This window comes from Ailuropoda melanoleuca, chromosome X (assembly GCF_002007445.2).
Source record: "Ailuropoda melanoleuca isolate Jingjing chromosome X, ASM200744v2, whole genome shotgun sequence".
NCBI classification, from domain to species: Eukaryota; Metazoa; Chordata; class Mammalia; order Carnivora; family Ursidae; genus Ailuropoda; species Ailuropoda melanoleuca.
In genome coordinates, this window is record NC_048238.1 from 77,764,035 (window position 1) to 77,784,820 (window position 20,786).

Genomic DNA, 20,786 nt, shown 5'->3' on the forward strand with positions numbered 1-20,786 from the left:
CAGTCAAAACTAGAGGCTCTGACGGCCAGGGTCACCGAGGCAGAGGAACGCGTTAGCGAATTGGAGGATGGGTTAGTAGAAGAAAAAACGAAAATAGAAGCTGGTCTTAAAAAAATCCACGCCCACGAATGTAGATTACGGGAGATTACTGACTCTATGAAACGATCCAATGTCAGAATCATCGGCATCCCTGAAGGGGTGGAGAAAAACAGAGGTCTAGAAGAGATATTTGAACAAATTGTAGCTGAAAACTTCCCTAATCTAGCAAGGGAAACAAGCATTCGTGTCCAAGAGGCAGAGAGGACCCCATCCAAGCTCAACCAGGACAAACCTACGCCACGGCATGTCATAGTGCAATTCGCAAATATTAGATCCAAGGATACAGTATTGAAAGCGGCCAGGGCAAAGAAATTTCTCACGTACCAAGGCAAAGGTATCAGGATTACGTCAGACCTGTCTACAGAGACCTGGAATGAGAGAAAGGCTTGGGGGGGCATTTTTAAAGCTCTTTCAGAGAAAAACATGCAGCCAAGGATCCTTTATCCAGCAAAGCTGTCATTCAGAATTGATGGAGAAATAAAGACGTTCCAAAATCGCCAATCATTAACCAATTTCGTAACCACGAAACCAGCCCTACAGGAGATATTAAGGGGGGCTCTATAAAGGTAAAAAGGCCCCAAGAGTGATACAGAGCAGCAAGTCACAACCGATACAAAGACTTTAAAGAGAAATGGCATCATTAAAATCATATCTGTCAATAATCTCTATCAATCTAAATGGCTTAAACTCTCCCATAAAACGCCACAGGGTTGCAGATTGGATAAAAAGACATGACCCATCCATTTGCTGTCTACAAGAGACTCATTTTGAACCCAAAGATGCATTCAGACTTAGAGTAAGGGGATGGAGTACCATCTTCCACGCAAATGGACCTCAAAAGAAAGCTGGAGTAGCAATTCTCATATCAGATAGACTGGATTTTAAACTAGAGGCCATAGAGAGAGATACAGAAGGGCACTATATTATTCTTAAAGGAAGTATTCAACAAGTGGATATGACAATTATTAATATATATGCCCCCAACAGGGGAGCAGCAAGATACACAAGCCAACTCTTAACCAAAATAAAGAGACATATAGATAAGAACACAGTAATAGTAGGGGACCTCAACACCCCACTATCAGAAATAGACAGAACACCCTGGCAAAAACTAAGCAAAGAATCAAAGGCTTTGAATGCCATACTCGACGAGTTGGACCTCATAGATATATATAGAACACTACACCCCAGAACCAAAGAATACTCATTCTATTCAAATGCCCATGGAACATTCTCAAGAATAGATCATGCTCTGGGACACAAAACAGGTCTCAGCCAATACCAAAAGATTGAAATTATCCCCTGCATATTCTCAGACCACAACGCTCTGAAATTGGAACTCAACCACAAGGAAAAACCTGGAAGAAACTCAAACACTTGGAGGCTAAGAACCATCCTGCTCAAGAATGACTCGATAAACCAGGAAATCAAAAAACAAATTAAACAATTTATGGAGACCAACGAGAATGAATACACAACGGTCCAAAACCTATGGGATACTGCAAAGGCAGTCCTAAGGGGGAAATACATAGCCATCCAAGCCTCACTCAAAAGAATAGAAAAATCTAAAATGCAGTTTCTATATTCTCACCTCAAGAAACTGGAACAGCAACAGAGGGACAGGCCTAACCCACTGACAAGGAAGGAGTTGACCAAGATTAGAGCAGAAATCAATGAATTAGAGACCAGAACCACAGTAGAGCAGATCAACAGGACTAGAAGCTGGTTCTTTGAGAGAATCCATAAAATTGATAGACCACTGGCAAAACTTGTCCAAAAACAAAGAGAAAGGACTGAGATTATTAAAATTATGACTGAAAAGGGAGAGGTCACGACCAGCACCATTGAAATTGCAAGGATTATTAGAAACTTTTATCAACAGCTATATGCCAAAAAACTAAACAATCTGGAAGAGATGGAGGCCTTCCTGGAAACCTATAAACTACCAAGACTGAAACAGGAAGAAATAGATTTCTTAAATAGGCCAATTAACTATGAAGAAATTGAGTCAGTGATAAACAACCTTCCAAATAATAAAACTCCAGGCCCAGACGGTTTTCCTGGGGAATTCTACCAAACATTCAAAGAAGAAATAATACCTATTCTCCTAAAGCTATTTCAAAAAATAGAAACAGAAGGAAAGCTACCAAACTCATTCTATGAGGCTAATATTACCTTGATCCCCAAACCAGGCAAAGACCCCCTCAAAAAGGAGAATTACAGACCGATTTCTCTAATGAATATGGATGCCAAAATCCTCAACAAGATCCTTGCTAATAGAATCCAACAGTACATTAAAAGGATTATCCATCATGACCAAGTGGGATTCATACCTGGGATGCAAGCATGGTTCAACACTCGCAAATCAATCAATGTGATACATCATATCAACAAGAAAAGACTCAAGAACCATATGATCCTCTCAATTGATGCAGAAAAAGCATTTGACAAAATACAGCATCCTTTCCTGATTAAAACCCTTCAGAGTGTAGGAATAGAGGGTACATTTCTCAATCTCATAAAAGCCATCTATGAAAAGCCTACTGCAAGCATTATTCTCAATGGGGAAAAGCTGGAAGCCTTTCCCTTAAGATCAGGAACACGACAAGGATGCCCACTCTCGCCACTATTATTCAACATAGTACTAGAAGTCCTTGCAACAGCAATCAGAAGACAAAAAGGGATCAAAGGTATCCAAATCGGCAAAGAAGAAGTCAAACTGTCTCTCTTTGCAGATGACATGATACTCTATATGGAAAACCCAAAGGAATCCACTCCCAAACTATTAGAAGTTATAGAACAATTCAGTAAGGTGGCAGGATACAAAATCAATGCCCAGAAATCAGTTGCATTTCTATACACGAATAACGAGACTGAAGAAAGAGAAATTAGGGAATCCATCCCATTTACAATAACACCAAAAACCATGCGTTACCTTGGAATTAACTTAACCAGAGACGTAAAGGACCTATATGCTAGAAACTATAGATCACTTTTGAAAGATATTGAGGAAGACATAAAAAGATGGAAAAATATTCCATGCTCATGGATTGGAAGAATTAACATAGTTAAAATGTCCATACTACCCAGAGCAATCTACACTTTCAATGCTATCCCGATCAAAATACCGAGGACATTTTTCAAAGAACTGGAACAAATAGTCCTTAAATTTGTATGGAACCAGAAAAGGCCCCGAATCTCCAAGGAACTGTTGAAAAGGAAAAACAAAGCTGGGGGCATCACAATGCCGGATTTCGAGCTGTACTACAAAGCTGTGATCACAAAGACAGCATGGTACTGGCACAAAAACAGACACATCGACCAATGGAACAGAATAGAGAACCCAGAAATGGACCCTCGGCTCTTTGGGCAACTAATCTTTGATAAAGCAGGAAAAAACATCCGGTGGAAAAAAGACAGTCTCTTCAATAAATGGTGCTGGGAAAATTGGACAGCTACATGCAAAAGAATGAAACTTGACCACTCTCTCACACCATACACAAAAATAAACTCCAAATGGATGAAAGACCTCAATGTGAGACAGGAATCCATCAAAATTCTAGAGGAGAACATAGGCAACAACTTCTATGACATCGGCCAGAGCAACCTTTTTCACGACACATCTCCAAAGGCAAGAGAAATAAAAGATAAAATGAACTTATGGGACTTTATCAGGATAAAGAGCTTCTGCACAGCCAAGGAAACAGTCAAAAAAACTAAGAGACAGCCCACGGAATGGGAGAATATATTTGCAAAGGACACCACAGATAAAGGACTGGTATCCAAGATCTACAAAGAACTTCTCAAACTCAATACACGAGAAACAAATAAACAAATCATAAAATGGGCAGAAGATATGAACAGACACTTTTCCAATGAAGACATACAAATGGCTAACAGACACATGAAAAAATGTTCAAAATCATTAGCCATCAGGGAAATTCAAATCAAAACCACACTGAGATACCACCTTACGCCAGTTAGAATGGCAAAGATAGACAAGGCAAGAAACAACAATTGTTGGAGAGGATGTGGAGAAAGGGGATCCCTCCTACATTGTTGGTGGGAATGCAAGTTGGTACAGCCACTCTGGAAAACAGTGTGGAGGTCCCTTAAAAAGTTAAAAATTGAACTACCCTATGACCCAGCCATTGCACTACTGGGTGTTTACCCCAAAGATACAGACGTAGTAAAGAGAAGGGCCATATGCACCCCAATGTTCATAGCTGCATTGTCCACAATAGCCAAATCATGGAAGGAGCCGAGATGCCCTTCAACAGATGACTGGATTAAGAAGCTGTGGTCCATATATACAATGGAATATTACTCAGCTATCAGAAAGAACGAATTCTCAACATTTGCTGCAACATGGACGGCACTGGAGGAGATAATGCTAAGTGAAATAAGTCAAGCAGAGAAAGACAATTATCATATGATTTCTCTCATCTATGGAACATAAGAACTAGGAAGATCGGTAGGGGAAGAAAGGGGTAAGGAAAGGGGGGTAATCAGAAGGGGGAATGAAGCATGAGAGACTATGGACTCTGAGAAACAAACTGAGGGCTTCAGAGGGGAGGGGGGTGGGGGACTGGGATAGGCCAGTGATGGGTAGTAAGGAGGGCATGTATTGCATGGTGCACTGGGTGTTATACGCAACTAATGAAGCATCGAACTTTACATCGGAAACCAGGGATGTACTGTATGGGGACTAACATAATATAATAAAAAAACATTAAAAAAAAAAGAGTTGGATGCTTAACTGACTGAGCCACCCAGGTGCCCCCAATTGCAGACCATTCTAAGAGAACATGAAAATCATAGCTGGTTTTGCTGTATTATAGGCAGTTGAAATGATCACCAGAAACTTTGAAAACTGTGAAGATTAAATAATGCTTAAGCAATGTGAAATGAGAAATTAAACTACTTCATGATTCAATTACCTTAAAATTTTCTTCTGTTAGTCCCTCGTTTGTTTTGGAATTTCTTATCATAGCAGCCACATATCTTTTGACTAAATTCCTGATGACTTCCTGGAAATTAAAAAAAAAAAACATAAAGGGCATTCAGTTTTCTTCTCAGGCTCTCAGTAAAATAAGAAACACTGTCAAGAAATAAAACATGCTCCGACTATCTTTGCAATAGGAAATCCTCCCAGGATCCAGTCATTTTCCATAATAATCCAGTTAAGTCCATTGGCTAAATGAAAAATGACTGTGTGTCCACATGTGGTGACAGAGTGGGCCAGCAAAATCAAATTCACCCAACAAGAAACATTTCTGCCCACAAAGAAGGCAAACACAGATTCACATTTATAGAATAATGAGAGTGAAATAACCCTTGGATGGTCATGGCCAGTGCCCTTTCTTTCAGGCTGGATTACACTTTAACTCTCCTAGTAAGATGAGAGTTGTTCTTCCCTCTTTCTTTGGTGTCACGAACTCATTCTTTGGTGTCTATCTTTGATTTCGATGTCTGCTAATTACATAATCCAAATATTTTTCTTAAAGTCAATGTACACTTCTCTTTTACAGGGATGCCCTCTTTTTAAAAAAGATTTTATTTATTTTAGAGAGGGGGGAGGGGCAGAGGGAGAGGGACAAAGAGATTCCTAAGCAGGCACCACCCCACTGAGTGCAGAACCTGGCGTGGGGCTCAATCCCACGACCCTGAGATCATGACCTGAGTCGGAATCAAGAATTAGAAGGCCAACTGACTGAGCCACCCAGGCACCTCAGGATGGCCTCTTTTTACTTAGCCTCCTGGGAATGGCACACACGTGGTCACTCTATATTGCATCAGTAATGGTGATGATGATAGGTACCACTAAATGTGCCTGGATATACACGCACAACACGATCATGCATACGTTGCTCACCACTCGATTCTCACAACAACCCTGTGAATTAAGTTATATCACCCTCGTTTAACAGATGAGGAAACTGAGGCTCAGCAAGGTTAAGTGACTTGTCCAAGGTCACACCAACTGACCAAGAAGGATTTTGCTTAGTCCCTAGGATGAGCTTTACCTGATAATGTTGATTCTGTATCAGGCTGTCAGCGTGGCGTTCCTGTAATTGAAAATGGACAAAGAGCTCACATCAGTGGTCTCCCGGCAACCCACCCACTTGAATATATTTCTAAATATTAGGGCTGGAGAATAACACAGGAGCTCCTGTCTGACAAACCCCCATGCCTCTGTAAGTTGGAATGATTTTATGCTGTTTAATACAGGGACTGTCATGAAGGATAGGGTTGGGGGGGGAAGATAGAAAACAATTTTGTTTAAAAAGAAACAGAATTTTAAAAAGCCTTACTGTGAAGCTTCTCAAGTTGTGCCTTCTCCGTCTGCCATCAGGGTCTCTTTTGGGGCAGAAGGTGTTGTTGAACCAGTTGCCAAGGTAGAGAAATGACTTGGGACTGGGGATGATGTTGAAAGGAGGTGGCAAGGTGCCACCTTCATCAAAGTAACTCATCCAGAGCTTTGTCCTTGCAAACTTCCACTCAATATCGGCATGATCCTGTGAAAGGGAGAAGTTCAAGAATTTGGAATTGGAAACTGCAAAATGCACCCATGACTCATTCTAAAAGTTCGGCTTGCTTCTATGGAGGGCAATCTGTCAGTAGGTATAAAAATTCAAATTACACATACCCCAGGACCTGGTAATCCTACTTTTAGAGATTTATCTGATCATTATACTTGCAAAAAGATGTATCCACAGGGTCGTTCACTGTAGCACTGTAGCTTGTCATAGCGAAACAAGTGGCAACAACCTAAATATCCAACAGTGGGAGCCTGCTTAAGGAAATGATGTTATGTCCACAAAATGGCTCGCAGTATAGCTATTACAAATGTAGTAGATCTGTCACCATTTTATATATAGAACATATATATATGTGTATATGTGCTTATCCATATATCTGTAAAAGCTCCAAGACCTGGAAGTGAAAAAAGCAACATAAAGCATCTATTGTGTACCGTGATGCCATATATGCACCTGAAGAACCCTTTAAATGACATCCTTACATGTTCCAGACAGAACAGTCCCACCACCTTCCCCAAATTCCCTAGTGTTGCCCCTTTGTAATCAATCTCTCCCCAGCCCCTAACCCCTAGCAACTACTGCTTCATTCTCCAATGCTTTTATTAAAGAAGAATTTTATTTATTTATTTGACACACAGAGAACACAAGCAGGGGGAACAGCAGGCAGAGGGAGAGGGAGAAGCAGGCTCCCCGCTGAGTAGGGAGCCCGATACGGGCTCAATCCCAGGACCCTAGGGATCACAACCGGAGCTGAAGGCAGACGCTTAACCAACTGAGCCACCCAGGTGCCCCTCCATTCTCCATCGCTTTAGTTTGCCTCTTCCAAGATACCAGATAGGTGGTATACAGTAGATAGCCTTTTTGAGACTGGCTTTGAGATTCATCCGTGTTCCATTTTAGTTCCATTATATGGATGTACCATTACATGGATGAAGTTTGTTCATTCACTTCTTGAAGAACATTTGGGTGTTTCTAATTTCAGCAATTATGACTAAAGCTGCTCTGAACATACATGTACAAGGTTTTTGTTGAACCTAAATTTAACCTTTCTAGCTTAACTAGCTAGGGTGTTCTTGTTGAGTCATGTGCGAAGTGTACGTTTAACTTTATAATGAACTGCCAAACTGTCTTCCTGAGTGGCTGTGTGGCTTTTCATTCCCACCGCTTGCTCTGTAACTTCCTTAGCATTTGCCAGGTTTTAATTTTTTTTAATCAAGTTTTTGTTTTAATTCCAGTTAGATAACATGCAGTGTTATATTAGTTTCAGGTGTACGATACAGTGATTCAACATTACCATACATGACCCAGTGCCATATGTCAGGTTTTTAAAGTTTAGCCATTCTGACAGAGAAGTAGTTGGAGCTTATTATGATTTTAAGATGCGTTTCCCAAATAGCTACTGATGTTGAGCATCTTTTCAGATGCATGATATCTCTATATCCTCTGTGGTGAGGTGTCTGTTCAGATCCTTTGCCCATTTCTAGTATGTTGTTTTCTTACAGGTGAACTTTGATAGTTTTTTTATATATATAGGCATATCTCGGAGATATCGTGGTCTCAGTTCCAGACCATCACAATAAAGCAAATATCTCATAAAGCAAGTCAAATGAATTTTTTGGTTTTGTAGTGCATATAATAGGTACATTTACACTATACTGTCGTCTGTTGAGTGTGCAATAGCATTATGTTCAAAAAACAATGTGCATACTTTAATTAGAAAGTACTTTAAAGATTTATTTTAGAGAGAGCGAGTGAGCGTGGGGCGAGGGGCAGAGGAAGAAGGAGAGAGAGAATTCTTAAGCAGACTCCCCGCTGAACATGGAGCGTGATGTGGGGCTTGATCCCAGGACACTGAGATCATGACCTGAGCCGAAATCAAGACCTGGGTACTTAACCAACTGAGCCACCCAGCCTCCCCAATTAGAAAGTACTTTATTGCCAAAAAATGGTAACCATCATCTGAGTTTTCAGCAAGCCATAGTCACTGATCACAGATCACCATAACAAATAGAATAATGATGAATATGTTTGAAATATTGCAAGAATTACCAAAATGTGAGACAGAGACAAAAGGTGAGCAAATGCTGTTGGAAAAATGGTGCCAATGGACTTGCTCAACATAGGGTTGCCACAAACCTTCAATTTGTGAAAAACACAGTGTCTGTGAAGCACAATAAAAGGGAGTATTCCTGGGGCACCTGGGTGGCTCAGTTGGTTAAGCCTGTGGGTCCTGGGATTGAGTCCTGCATCAGGCTCCCTGCTCAGCAGAGAGCCTGCTTCTCCCTCTCCCTCTGCTGCTCCCTCTGCTTGTGCTCTCTCTCTCTCTTTCTGATGCGGGGCTCAATCCCAGGACCCTGGGATCATGACCTGAGCTGAAGGGAAGACTCTTAACAGACTGAGCCACCCAGGTGCCCAGCCATTTAATTTTTAAATACATGGTTATGAGTCACAAATCGCTATGGTCTTCAGATTTCATTGAATACATTTAAATGAGTGATTAGATAGTTTTATTTTAAATGTCAATATTTACCCTATTCTAGAAATTGTATCATTTGCAATGGTTTAAACTCTTAGCATGACATAACTAGATGTCAACCTGAAAACATATAAAAGTAGATATAGGGTTTTTTTCCTCCAAATTCATTAGAGTATGCTGGAAAAGCACTTGAATGCCCTTGATGAGACCCAGGACTAAGACCGCTTCAATATATAAATTGCATACACATGCACATATATATATGCACACAATTATTGGTTTAGTAACTATCACTGCCCTGAAATCCTGCCTTGAGAGACAATGGTGCTGTAGGCAAGCTGGCATGCAGAGGAGGACGGGAGTTCTTTCCACTACATTTCTGAGTGCGTAACACCAGAAACAAACCTTGAATCTTCATTTTACCCTTTGATGGCCCCAAACAGCCAGTCTTTCATCTGAGAAATGTCACTCACTGTCCCTAGTCCATTTAGATGGAGGATATGATTGTGGCTAAGCATTTTGAAAATAGCTCAAGGACCCCCACTGCTACCATTTACTGCCCCTAGTACTCAGGTGAGCTCAGGTTGGGAATTTCTATGTACTAATTTAGCAGAGAGGTTACTGCAAATTACTGTCTCAATAATGCTCTTCCATTCATTTATCATGTATTAACTCATGGTCCACCTAACCTCCAGTCTTTGATTCCTATGTTGAGCAGCGAACTACTATATTCCAGGCACTGTGCTAGGTGCTGGGTAGAGAGAGATGACTGTCCAAAAGTGGTGGTGGAATTAACACCGGAAACCTGAAGATCTGGAAATAATAGAGCACCTGGCAGGATTAAACCGTGTAATCCGTAAAGTGATTAGTAAGTATTCATTCATACACTCACTCATTCACCAAATATATATAGACGTTAGGTGTTAGGAGTGTAGCAGTGAACAACAGGGACAAAAAGATGATTGGGTTTATAGAAATCTGTTTTATTTTTAATCCTTGATCTAATTTGAATTGCAAGATTATAGCTGTGGCTTTTGTAGTTTACTTGTCTACAACTTCCCTGATTGTATGATGCCCAAAAGGTTTTTATGCATCTGCATGGGGCTAGCCTTTCACCTTGTGTGATGGACAAATCAGACATTGTCATTTTCTTTGCTTATTTCCAGTGTTTGGTGGGTATGCATTCTCCTACTCTTTGCCCTACCCTTTCTGCTCAACTATTACTTTTGAACGTTCTCCAAGATCAGCCCCTGGGAGAGTTCTTTTGTGTAAGATATACCTACACAACCACAGGCTGTGGTTCTTCCTCTTCCATATTTTCCAAAATTTTCAGGACTTTTGTGCTAGCATAATGTGCTTTCATTTATTTTAATTTTTAAAAAGATTTTATTTATTTCCTTGAGAGCTAGAGTGAGTGAGACAGAGTGCGCATGAGCATGGGGGAGGGGCAGAGGGAGAGGGAGAAGCAGAGTCTCCGCTGAGCAGGGAGCTGGATGTGGGACTCAGTCCCAGGGATGACCTGAGCCGAAGGCAGACGCTTAACCAACTGAGCCACCCAGGTGCCCCCATGATATGCTTTTAATGAGACATAGATTTACATATGTGTTCTAGTTCACGTGTGTGCCAATGCATTGCCTTTGAGATTGTCAGGTCCCGTAGAGCAGGCCAGGGCTTCTCTTTATTTTATCTCCTTTCACTTTCCCTGTGTAATGTACTGTAACTGTAGAACACATCCTCAAATGTTGTTGACTAGCTTAGATTCTGAACACATGGCCACAGCGAGGTCAAATGCATATGTCTGTTCAATTTCACATTTCTCAAATCTAAGCTCAAGGTTATTTTCCTTGCAATCAAACCACGAGGCCCATTTCTAACCAGCTTTTGACAAATTCTTATGCACTCTCTTAGATCTCCTGCCAGCAACCATCTTGCCTTAGCAAATTGGAAAGCTTTATAACATAATGCAAAGGGAGAGTGGCAGGCATAGACACAGCAGAGCTAATAATAACCTTTAAGGAGAAAAGCTACTCCCAGGAATCTTGGGCCCAATGGCAGGCTGGTTGGAGGGTGTTTTGGGTAAGGGGATATTTTGGCATTTTTTCACATTAACTAGTAGCTGCTTACTTCATTTGGACAGAAGACCCGCTCTGTTTCCCTATGGGGGGGAAAGCAACACACCCCAAACTGAAGTAAGAGAATTCACTTCCCCGGCATTTCAAGGGAAGCCTACCTCACTTGGAGTGATTTCTTCTCCTCGTAGAATTCAGGGTGCATTTGTTAAAAATGCAGATTTCTGGACCTCACCCAATGCTATACATTGTATCGTGGTTTTGCCTCGGGGCTAAAAATGCCATTTTAAAAAGATATAAGCATTTAAAATACATCATGGTTTTTGTAACTCCATTTTTGTTTGAACTCAGTTTAAAAAAATATATGGAAATCTTCAGAATATGGAAGTAGTCCAGGTCTCTTGGAAGCCCTGAAGTAGAGAAAGTCCCCATAATGAGTATTGCCATTCCCTTCCATGCCCTGACCTCCAGCTTACTACGCACGTGCGGTGGTCTAGAGGGGGGTCAGTTCCCTGTCTCTAAAGAATCGGCAATCTTCCTCTCTTTCCCAAGGTGGCTGGGTGGTTCGAATGTCCTGTTCCCATAGCTCTGGGGCCTGCTGGGAGTGACTTTGATATCGGTTTATCTTCTTTAGAGCCCTCGTAGCAACCTCAGTTCAAGTGCGCAAGCTCCGCCGCAAAACATCAGGGATAAAAGAGAGTCCTTCCTCCAGTGCCAACTCACTGCCAGCCATTGTCCCCAGCATCCCTCGCACCCTAGTACTGATGCCCCCTTCTCAAACTGCAAGATCCCCCTCAGTGGGTGCTACAAACAGGTTCATCTCTCTACTGAACATATGCAGTTGTCTGGTAGGTGGCTATTGTGTCTGTCCCTCCTCATGCTCCCCCACCCCTTCTCCAGGCAGGAAACAGCTGCAAATCCTTCTCTGTGATTATGTTGCTAAGTGGTTGGAATTACTGCTCTGACCGCCGCCAAGGGGCTTGGTGTGTGTTACTCTTTTACTGGTTACCCAGCTTCCAGCCCTGTGACAACCTCAGCTTCAGTGCACAAATTCAGCTACTAAACCTCAGAACCCATGCTCTAGCTTCATTATCACGCTTTCAACTCCCCTCACTCTCCACTACTGAGAGCAACCACTATCCCTTCTCATTCTTCCAGAGCGGTCCCAGCTGTTTGCAGATGGGGGCCAGAAAGCAGGGAAGGCACTACGAAAGAGGTTATATTTGAGTGGGGCTCTGAAATATCGGCAGGATTTCTGCAGGCAGAGGTGGAGAGAAAGAACTTTCCAGAAAGGGGCAATACTGAAAATGAGAAAGAGTAGAGCTGTTGAGCATGGCTATTGAAGTCAAATGAACTACTTGGGATTTGTTGACAGCAGTGGTTCTCAAGCTTCAGTGCATATTAGACTTGGCCTGGGTGCTTGCCAAAGTGCAGATTCCTGGGCCCCGCTTCAGACCTACAAACACTAAAGATGCTGTGGGGATGGGAGGCTCGAGAATCTACGTTGTTTAAAAAGCTTCTTTGGCTGATTTTGATGCAGGTGGTTGTTGACTGCACTTTTGGAAACACTAATTCTGGGATTCTACCTGCTAGTTCAGGTGTGTTTGGCAGTCCAAAGCAGTAGACCTGCAGCTCTGCCTCCTCCCTAACAGTCCCTATCATCCCATGGCTACCCCCCTTCCATCCGTCTCTTGACGGGACAGTGGGAAGTAGATATAGTTTGTACACCCCTGAAGATAATGTCATGAGGCCGCCCAGCAATACGAACAAAGCTGGCTTATCAGGCTACTATGGAAGAAATACAGGGTGGGGGAAACGAGGGACAAAGGCAGTTCCCTAGTCTTTCTTTTTTTAAAGATTTTATTTATTTATTTGTCAGAGAGAGAGAGAGAGAGAGCGCGAGCGAGCACGTGCACAAGCAGGGGAAGCGGCAGGCAGAGGGAGAAGCAGTTTCCCAGATGAGCAAGGAGGGGTCCCAGGACCCTGGGATCAAGACCTGAGCCGAAGGCAGATGCTTAACCGACTGAGCCACCCAGACATCTCCCTAGCCTTTCTTAATGTGTGCACAATACAGCCAAAGAGCTGAAAGGTGCTGGGGAGAATATTTGGTGGTCCCTGAAGCTTGGTACTCTCTGGGTTTTCTTTTGGGTGGGGGTGAGGGAGGCTGATAATGTTTAACACTGTGGAATTATTATTTTTTTCTTTTGGTTTCATTGAGATGTAATTGACATATAGCACCGTATAAGTTTAAGTTGTACAACATGATGACTTGACCTACATATATTTACCACAATAAGTGTAATTAACATCCTCATACAAATATAAAATTTTTTTCCTTGTGATAAGAAATTGTAGCATCTACTATCTTAGCGATTTTCAATATATACCGTAAATACACATATATATATACACACACACACCCCAATATATACCAGTAGCGTTAACTATAGTCCTCATGTTGTACATTACATCCCCAGTACTTACTTACCTTAGAACTGGAAATTCGTGCCTTTTGATCACCTTCCTCCAATCTCCCGTCCAGTTACCACAAATCTGATCTCTTTTTCTATGAGTTTTTTTTTTGTTTTATTTTTTAAGATTCCACATATAAGTGAGATCATATGATATTTGTCTTTCTCTTCCTGACTTATTTCACTTAGCGTAATGCCCTCAAGGTCCATGCGTGTTGCCTAGCTAATAAGAAGGCACTGGAGAGTCCCTGTGCCATGACAGCCAGCATCCCTTGTCAGGATGTAGGGAGGACAATTCTTCCTGTACTGAGGACAATAAAAGTGGCAGGGAAAAAAAAGACAACTGCAAATCAATCCGGTGCCCCATGTCCCTGAGACTGCAGAATGATCTACTTTCCACCTTCCAAAATGGTTCTGCAAGGTCCTCACAAGCACTACCGGGGTTTATTTAGAGACACTTTAGTCTATGAAACACAAGCATACTTGTAAAAACAAGACAGGTCCCAAACAGTGGACTGTCATTCTGTTTCTCTGATTCCAAGGCATATGGCAGGAAAACTGGCAAACAAATTGGTGACAGCACTGGGTCACTGGAAATCCCTCCTCCGCGATCCACCTCTGACCCACTCTGCTGCCTTCAAAGAAATCATCTACCTCCTGAGATTCACGATGACATTTAGGCAGTTTTAAGTTCCTAAATTTTTGTGAAATCAACCACTGGGATGGCAATCCCTTAGTATCTCCTCTGCTGTCATCTTGCTAGTTACAATTATCTTCCCCTTCTTGTCCTCCCTCTCCTACACCAAGGTGGGATGGGAATTGGGGGGAGGGAAGGAACAAAAGGGGGGCTCGGGGTAACCAGATGCTGGAAATTAAGGATGTGGTTCTTTCCCAGTGGACACCCCCCATTATCAGTTGTTATGATGTGGGGAAGGTGGGGCCATGGTAGAGTAGCACACAGCATAGGTAAGTTTTTTGTTGTTCTGTTGTTGTTGTTGTTTTTTAGGTAGGCTCCACACTGGGTCCGAACTCATAACCCTGAGATCAAGACCTGGGTTGAGATCAAGAGTCAGATGCCCAACTGACTGAGCCACCCAGACCCCCAGTGTAGTAAGTTTTGGCTGAGGAATAGCACCACACAAGCCTCTGGGTAATCTAAAATATGTAGATATGGAAACAAACCATGTTACTTTCTCTAGGCCTCCAGTTTATCACTGCAAAAAAAATTGTTCTTGTGATATCTCCAGGGGTCCTCAAAGAAAATAAGCTCTGGTCGGACTCTCAGATCCTACTGAGCTCCGTCGCTGGAAGAATTGTCCCTCCCTACATCCTGACGAGGGGTGCTGGTGGTCATGGCACTGGAGCTCTCTTAATGCTTTCTGGAGCCACTGTCTTTTCTACGTAAGTGCTTTCTGGCCAGGTTCAAACACAATGGGCCAGAAAATAAAATGCCAAGTGTTTCACCTTTAGCTTGCCCCTGGGAAAGGGACATCAGACAGCCAGGACTTCCCACTTGCCTAGAGCTTTATGCTTTTCTAAGCACTTTTCACATTTTCTCATTTGATTCTCAGATCCACCCCATGCAGTTGCCAGTACACCGGTTGTAATTTTGTGTGTGGGGAATGAGGTCTGGAGAGAGCAATTACTTCTTAAGGGTCACACATCTAGTGAGTGGTAAAGCACATGTAGAATCGGAGTCTTCTGACCCATTCCTTTCACTCATATTGGCCACTTACTTGGTTCACTTACTATCTATGTGGATAAGGCTCAAACAGGATTCAGTGGCATAAAGTCTGGAAACATCTGGAACATCTGGCCACACCCCATCCCCATCAGAAGCTCCCGGTAGCCTGACCTTCTTGTGTCCTTATTCCTTGCTCCTCACCTCCTGCTAGCCCTTCTTCTTCTTCTTTTTTTTTTTAAAGATTTTATTTACTTATTTATTTGAGAGAGAGTGTGTCTGAGCCTTGAGTATGGGCTCACCAATACCCAGTGGGCTCCTTAGACCCTCTCTCACATCCCCAATTAAATTGGCAACTCAAAGCTTTACTTCTCCAAGAGTTTCCATAGAATGACTCAAGATATAACCACCAGGGTAAAAGAGGAGGAATTTGGGGAAATTTTTTTTATATTTATGTTTTAATTGTATTTTTTCCTAGTCAGGAAAATAGGCTGACTTATTCTCATCTGTCAGTTCTCAGCTCAAATATCACTTCCTCAAAGAGACTTTCCTTGAACAAGAAATTTAGAGTGGGCTTCTCCTCAAAGCACCTTTCTCTGTTCTCTCCCACCAACGATCACAACTCACTTTAATGGACTTGTCCCTCTTATTCTTAGGCTCCCCACTAGAAGGAAAGCCCATTGAGGTTAGAAACTTTTGTCTTGGGGCGCCTGGGTGGCACAGCGGTTAAGCGTCTGCCTTCGGCTCAGGGCGTGATCCCAGTGTTATGGGATCGAGCCCCACATCAGGCTCCTCTGCTATGAGCCTGCTTCTTCCTCTCCCACTCCCCCTGCTTGTGTTCCCTCTCTCGCTGGCTGTCTCTATCTCTGTCGAATAAATAAATAAAATCTTTAAAAAAAAAAAAAAGAAACTTTTGTCTTCTTTACTATTGCAATCCTAGAGCCTGGCATAGAGTGGATGTACAACTGATTTTTTTTTTTTTAGAGAGAGAGAGAGCCTGTGAACAGCTGGGGGGGGCAGAGAGAGAGGGAGAAAGACAGAATCTTAAGCAGACTCCATGCCCAGCACGGAGCCCGATGTGGAGCTTGATCTCACAACCCTGAGATCACAACCTGAGCCTGGACCAACAGTTGGATGCTTAACTCATTGAGCCACCCAGGTGCCCCTACGACAGATTTTTGTAGAAGGAATTCAGTGGAGGTCAAAGGCAGATATGTCTGTGAAGGGAGCATCAGTAATATTTTCAAGTGTATCACCTTATTGATTCTTCACTACAGCCTACTGAGGTAGGTTCTATTACTATTTCCTTATAAATAAGGCTCACCAAAGTCAAGAAACGTGTCTAAGGACATATCGCTAGAAACTGGTGGACCACAATTCCAATTTGGGTTGGGTTGACGCTAGGACCCAAGCACTTTTTTTTTTTAAGATTTTATTTATTTATTTGAGAGAGAGAGAGAGCATGTGTGCGAGCATGCCACACACATGTGGGAGGGGCAGAGGGAGAGGGAAAAGCAGACTCCCTCGCTGAGCAGGGAACCCAAGGATGTGGGGCTCGATCCCAGGACCCCAAGATCATGACCTGAACCAAAGGCAGATGCTTAACCCACTGAGCCACCCAGGCGCCCCTAGGACCCAAGCTCTTAACCACTAAGGCTCTACGGTGTACTGTCTCTTTGGGAAGTGCACTGAGTGGGATTTCACAATATGCAGCAAGTTGAGTCCTGTGTGTCAGAAAGGTACCTGCAAACAGTGCAGAGACAGAGCCTGATGGTCAGGCTCTGAGATTTTGAGATCCCACTACATAGTTGGCCAGGCCTCTGTTGGCCCAGGTTTCTTTTCCACTTGTTTGCTTCAGCTTTTTCTGCTTCTGAAGCTACCTTCGTAGGGCTCTTGCATTCAGCTGTGTAGGTTGCACACTGCACAATTCTGGCAACACCATTCACAGCAGACATGGTGGTCCTGAAGCTCACTGAACTGTCACCTTTTCTGGGGGTCTCCACAAATGTAAATTGAAAGGAGACACAGATTGTTCCACTTGCCTGTATCTTTCATTTGGGGAATACGGCCGCCTTTTCCCTTCAGAGGACAGAAACAATCAGAGGGTGGTGAGGGCTGTGGTTGGCTGAGCTTACCCTGCAGTTTTCAGAAATAACCAGGACTAATTCAGTCAGGGCTTCCATTTCTGAGCCTGGGCAGAAGAGAGAGGTGTGCCTGGTCATGTGGGCATGGGAAAATTTACTTGTCCATCCCCCTCTGTCTCACTTGTCAGGACTTTACTTTGAACTCTCTAGATCACACTTCTTCCTACTTCTCCTTTTTTTAATGTTATTTATTTGAGGGAGAGAGGGACAGAGTATGAGCAGGGTGGGGAGGAGCAGAGGGAGAAGCAGCCACCCCACCCTACTGAGCAGGAAGCTAGACATGGGGCTCGATCCCAGGACCCCGGGATCACAACCTGAGCTGAAGGCAGATGCTTAACCCACTGAGCCACCCACTGTGCCCCTCCAGGGCACATTTTTATTTTCTGGATTGCTTCTTAACATCACCTGAGGAGTCACTGGCCCTGCATTCACCTTGACCTAATTGCTTGCCTATGGCCGCCTCTCAAGTCCTTGCAGAAAGAATGAATTAATGAATGAACAAACTTGCCATGTAGCCCTGGTCAAGTCTCAACCTTTGCAAGCCTGTTTCCTCATCCGTAACATGCAGATTATATTGCCTACTCTCAAAAGTGCTCATGAGGATCAAATAAGACAATATATGCAAATATGCTTTGGGAAGTATAAAGCGCTGTTACTATAATTATGAAATCCATCATGTAGGCAGATTTCTTTTCAGTCAGATAATGCTTCCACCCATTGCCATAGAAATGTATTCATCTCCAAACACCAAACACTTTCAGTGGATATAAATCCACATTATGCCATTTTTTTAAACATGGTCGACAAACTATAGATCGGGGATTTCCTCAAGCTTCTCCCTGTCAATCAGTGAAAAAGTATGTGTTGAGTAGAAAAGAGATATAAATGGAAACAACTAGAATAGCAATAGGCAAACGATGGCCTGCAGGCCTAATCTGGCCTGCCACTTGGTTTTGAACAGCCTGAGAACTAAGACTGGTTGTTACATTTCTAAGTGATTGAAAAGACATCAAAAGAAGAGTAATATTTTTTACATGGAAACTATATGAATTTCAAATTTCTGCACCTGTAAAGAAAGTTTTATTGGCACACAGTCATGCCCTTTTATTTATGTATTTCTACGGCTTCTTTTGTGTTATAATAGCAGAATTAGATAGTAGTGACAGAGATCTTATAGTCCGCAAAGCCTCAAATATTCACTATGTGCCGCTTTATAGAAAAAATGTGGCCATCCCCTGAACTGGAAGACAAACAGCTTAGCTTTGGTCAGCTTTGTCAGTTGCTCTGTCTTCACACTTTAAAATATTTTGCCACATGCATTAGGAATTCATGTATTTGCTCATTTATTCAACAGATATTAAGTGAGAACCTACTATGTGTCAGACACCATATCCTGGTTAAGGAAGGAGGGACTCCAGCATGAAGTATTTTGCATTAGTTAGTTTCCCTATATGAAATGTAGGAAATGAGGTGTTAAGAGAAAAGCCCTGTAGCAAAATCTCCTAGAAGACTTATTGGGTGCTAGAAACTTCTTTGTACCTTCAGGAATCTTTAGGGTGAGGCCAATGGGAATTTTGGTGGAGTTAGTTGAGAGGATTCTAATTCTAATAGTTCAAACCTTCTTTAGTAATGTTGATTTTCTAATGAATGAGGGGATCTAGAATGCTTTCTTTAACTATGGGAGCTTCCGGATATGCCGCATTTATTAAGAACAGCTTTGAGATAAATATATTTGTCATAAAGCTTTTGTGATGAGCTCACAATTTTATAGCCCCAGGTACTTTATAAGGTCAAACCCCCAGGGGAAATTGGGAAAGAGGACAGAGGAAAAAGCAGAATCCTGTGACAGAAGAAAAGAGGATAAGAAAGAAATAAAATGACCCTTTCTCTTCAGTTTTACTCTTAGATCTCTGTTTTTCTCTTTCCATCAAAAACAAATTTACTTTGACAGCTGATGTAATGTAACTTTGCTGTCAGGCCACGAGCGAAAGGCAGAGTAATGCAGCCGGTTGTGGCCTCCTATGCTCCTTCTGGGTATTGTGACTTCTTTGTTGTAGCTAAAGGACACCTCCTGGCCTGTGCTGTCTCTTACATGGATTCGGGCTACAACACAGGGCTCTGAGGACCACAGGAAGAAGAGGGCGGCCTTATTCATATTAATCACTCTGAGCTCACATGTAGTTTCTAAACCTCAACTGCTCAGAAATCAAAGATCATTTGTACCACTTAGCTTTCCAGTCAACTGACTCCTGGTGCCCAGAACAATGATCATGAGAACAAGCAGAAGCCAAGAAGAGCCCCATTTCCCAACAACAACCTTTGGGCCATGGGCCTTTGACTTGTCCACAAATATGATTTGTGGCCTATGAAGAGAGCATTCAGAGACCAGTCCATAGGAGGGCCAGGTGTTCCACGAGGAGCAATTCTTCCCGAGTCTCAGTTCTGAAATCGTTGGAAATACGAACACAGTCATTTTTATGGACACAGATCATCCATCGATGGTTGTTATTATACAGAGTGGCTGAAGACACCTTTGGCTTGGGGACTGTTGCACAGACCTGATCATTTGCAAAGCTGTGGTGATGATGACATTTTCCTTCAGTGCCTCTAATCTCTTTTCCTTGTTGGTATCCCTTCCCCAGTCTTCAGGTACAATTCCCTCATGGTCTGTCTCACTTGCTTGGCCCCATATGCAAACCTGGTCTCAGTAAGGGATCAGATTCAGTTACTCTGAATCACAAGTGACCTCCTAACAGCTGAACCCGTATTTGCATGCTAACTGGGGACAGGTCTTAAGGTCAGGGATTTCTGGATGACAGTGGGAGGAGGTTTGTGAATCCTCTGAGATTTTATGCTAAATTTGATCATGTCTGCTCATATATGCATTTTTCTTGTCCGTGTTCAACAGATGTTGTCCCAAGGCAGGAGGTGTAAGTTGAATGAGGAATTCTTGTCATGCAAATGAGCTTGAGAGCACTGAACTTTTTACCCTTTGTGGGTGTGATTATCTCAGGTGGGTTGTGTGATTGCTCAGTGAGGAGGCTGGCAGTATTCAGGGCAGAGCTAAGAAGAAACTGGAAGTTTGAAGTGCGCACAGACACACTAAAGGAGAAAAAGAGGAAAAAGAGAGCCAGCGTGTGTGTTTGTGTTTGTGTGTGTGTGTGTCTGTGTGTGTGTTTTGGGGGGGGGGTAGGGAATCTCCGCTCAGGGAAATGGAAGGCACAGTCTCTAGAACCAAGGGAAAGTCTCCTAAGAGGTTATCCTTCTGGTTAGAAGTCAGGAGACAGAGTCAGTGACTCACGTA

General features: G+C 42.7%; 1 protein-coding gene across 1 annotated transcript in view; it reads right to left on the minus strand.

Moving 5' to 3' along the window:
- Positions 1-5,024: 5,024 nt before the first annotated feature.
- TRPC5 (transient receptor potential cation channel subfamily C member 5) overlaps positions 5,025-20,786 on the minus strand; it is a 249,344-nt gene continuing 233,582 nt past the window's right edge. The window contains exons 10-12 of the mRNA XM_034649039.1: positions 6,414-6,617; positions 6,126-6,167; positions 5,025-5,129 (exon numbers count right to left, since the gene is read on the minus strand). Of these exons, the coding sequence (XP_034504930.1) occupies positions 5,025-5,129; positions 6,126-6,167; positions 6,414-6,617 (351 nt within the window). The remainder of the gene's footprint in view (positions 5,130-6,125; positions 6,168-6,413; positions 6,618-20,786) is intronic.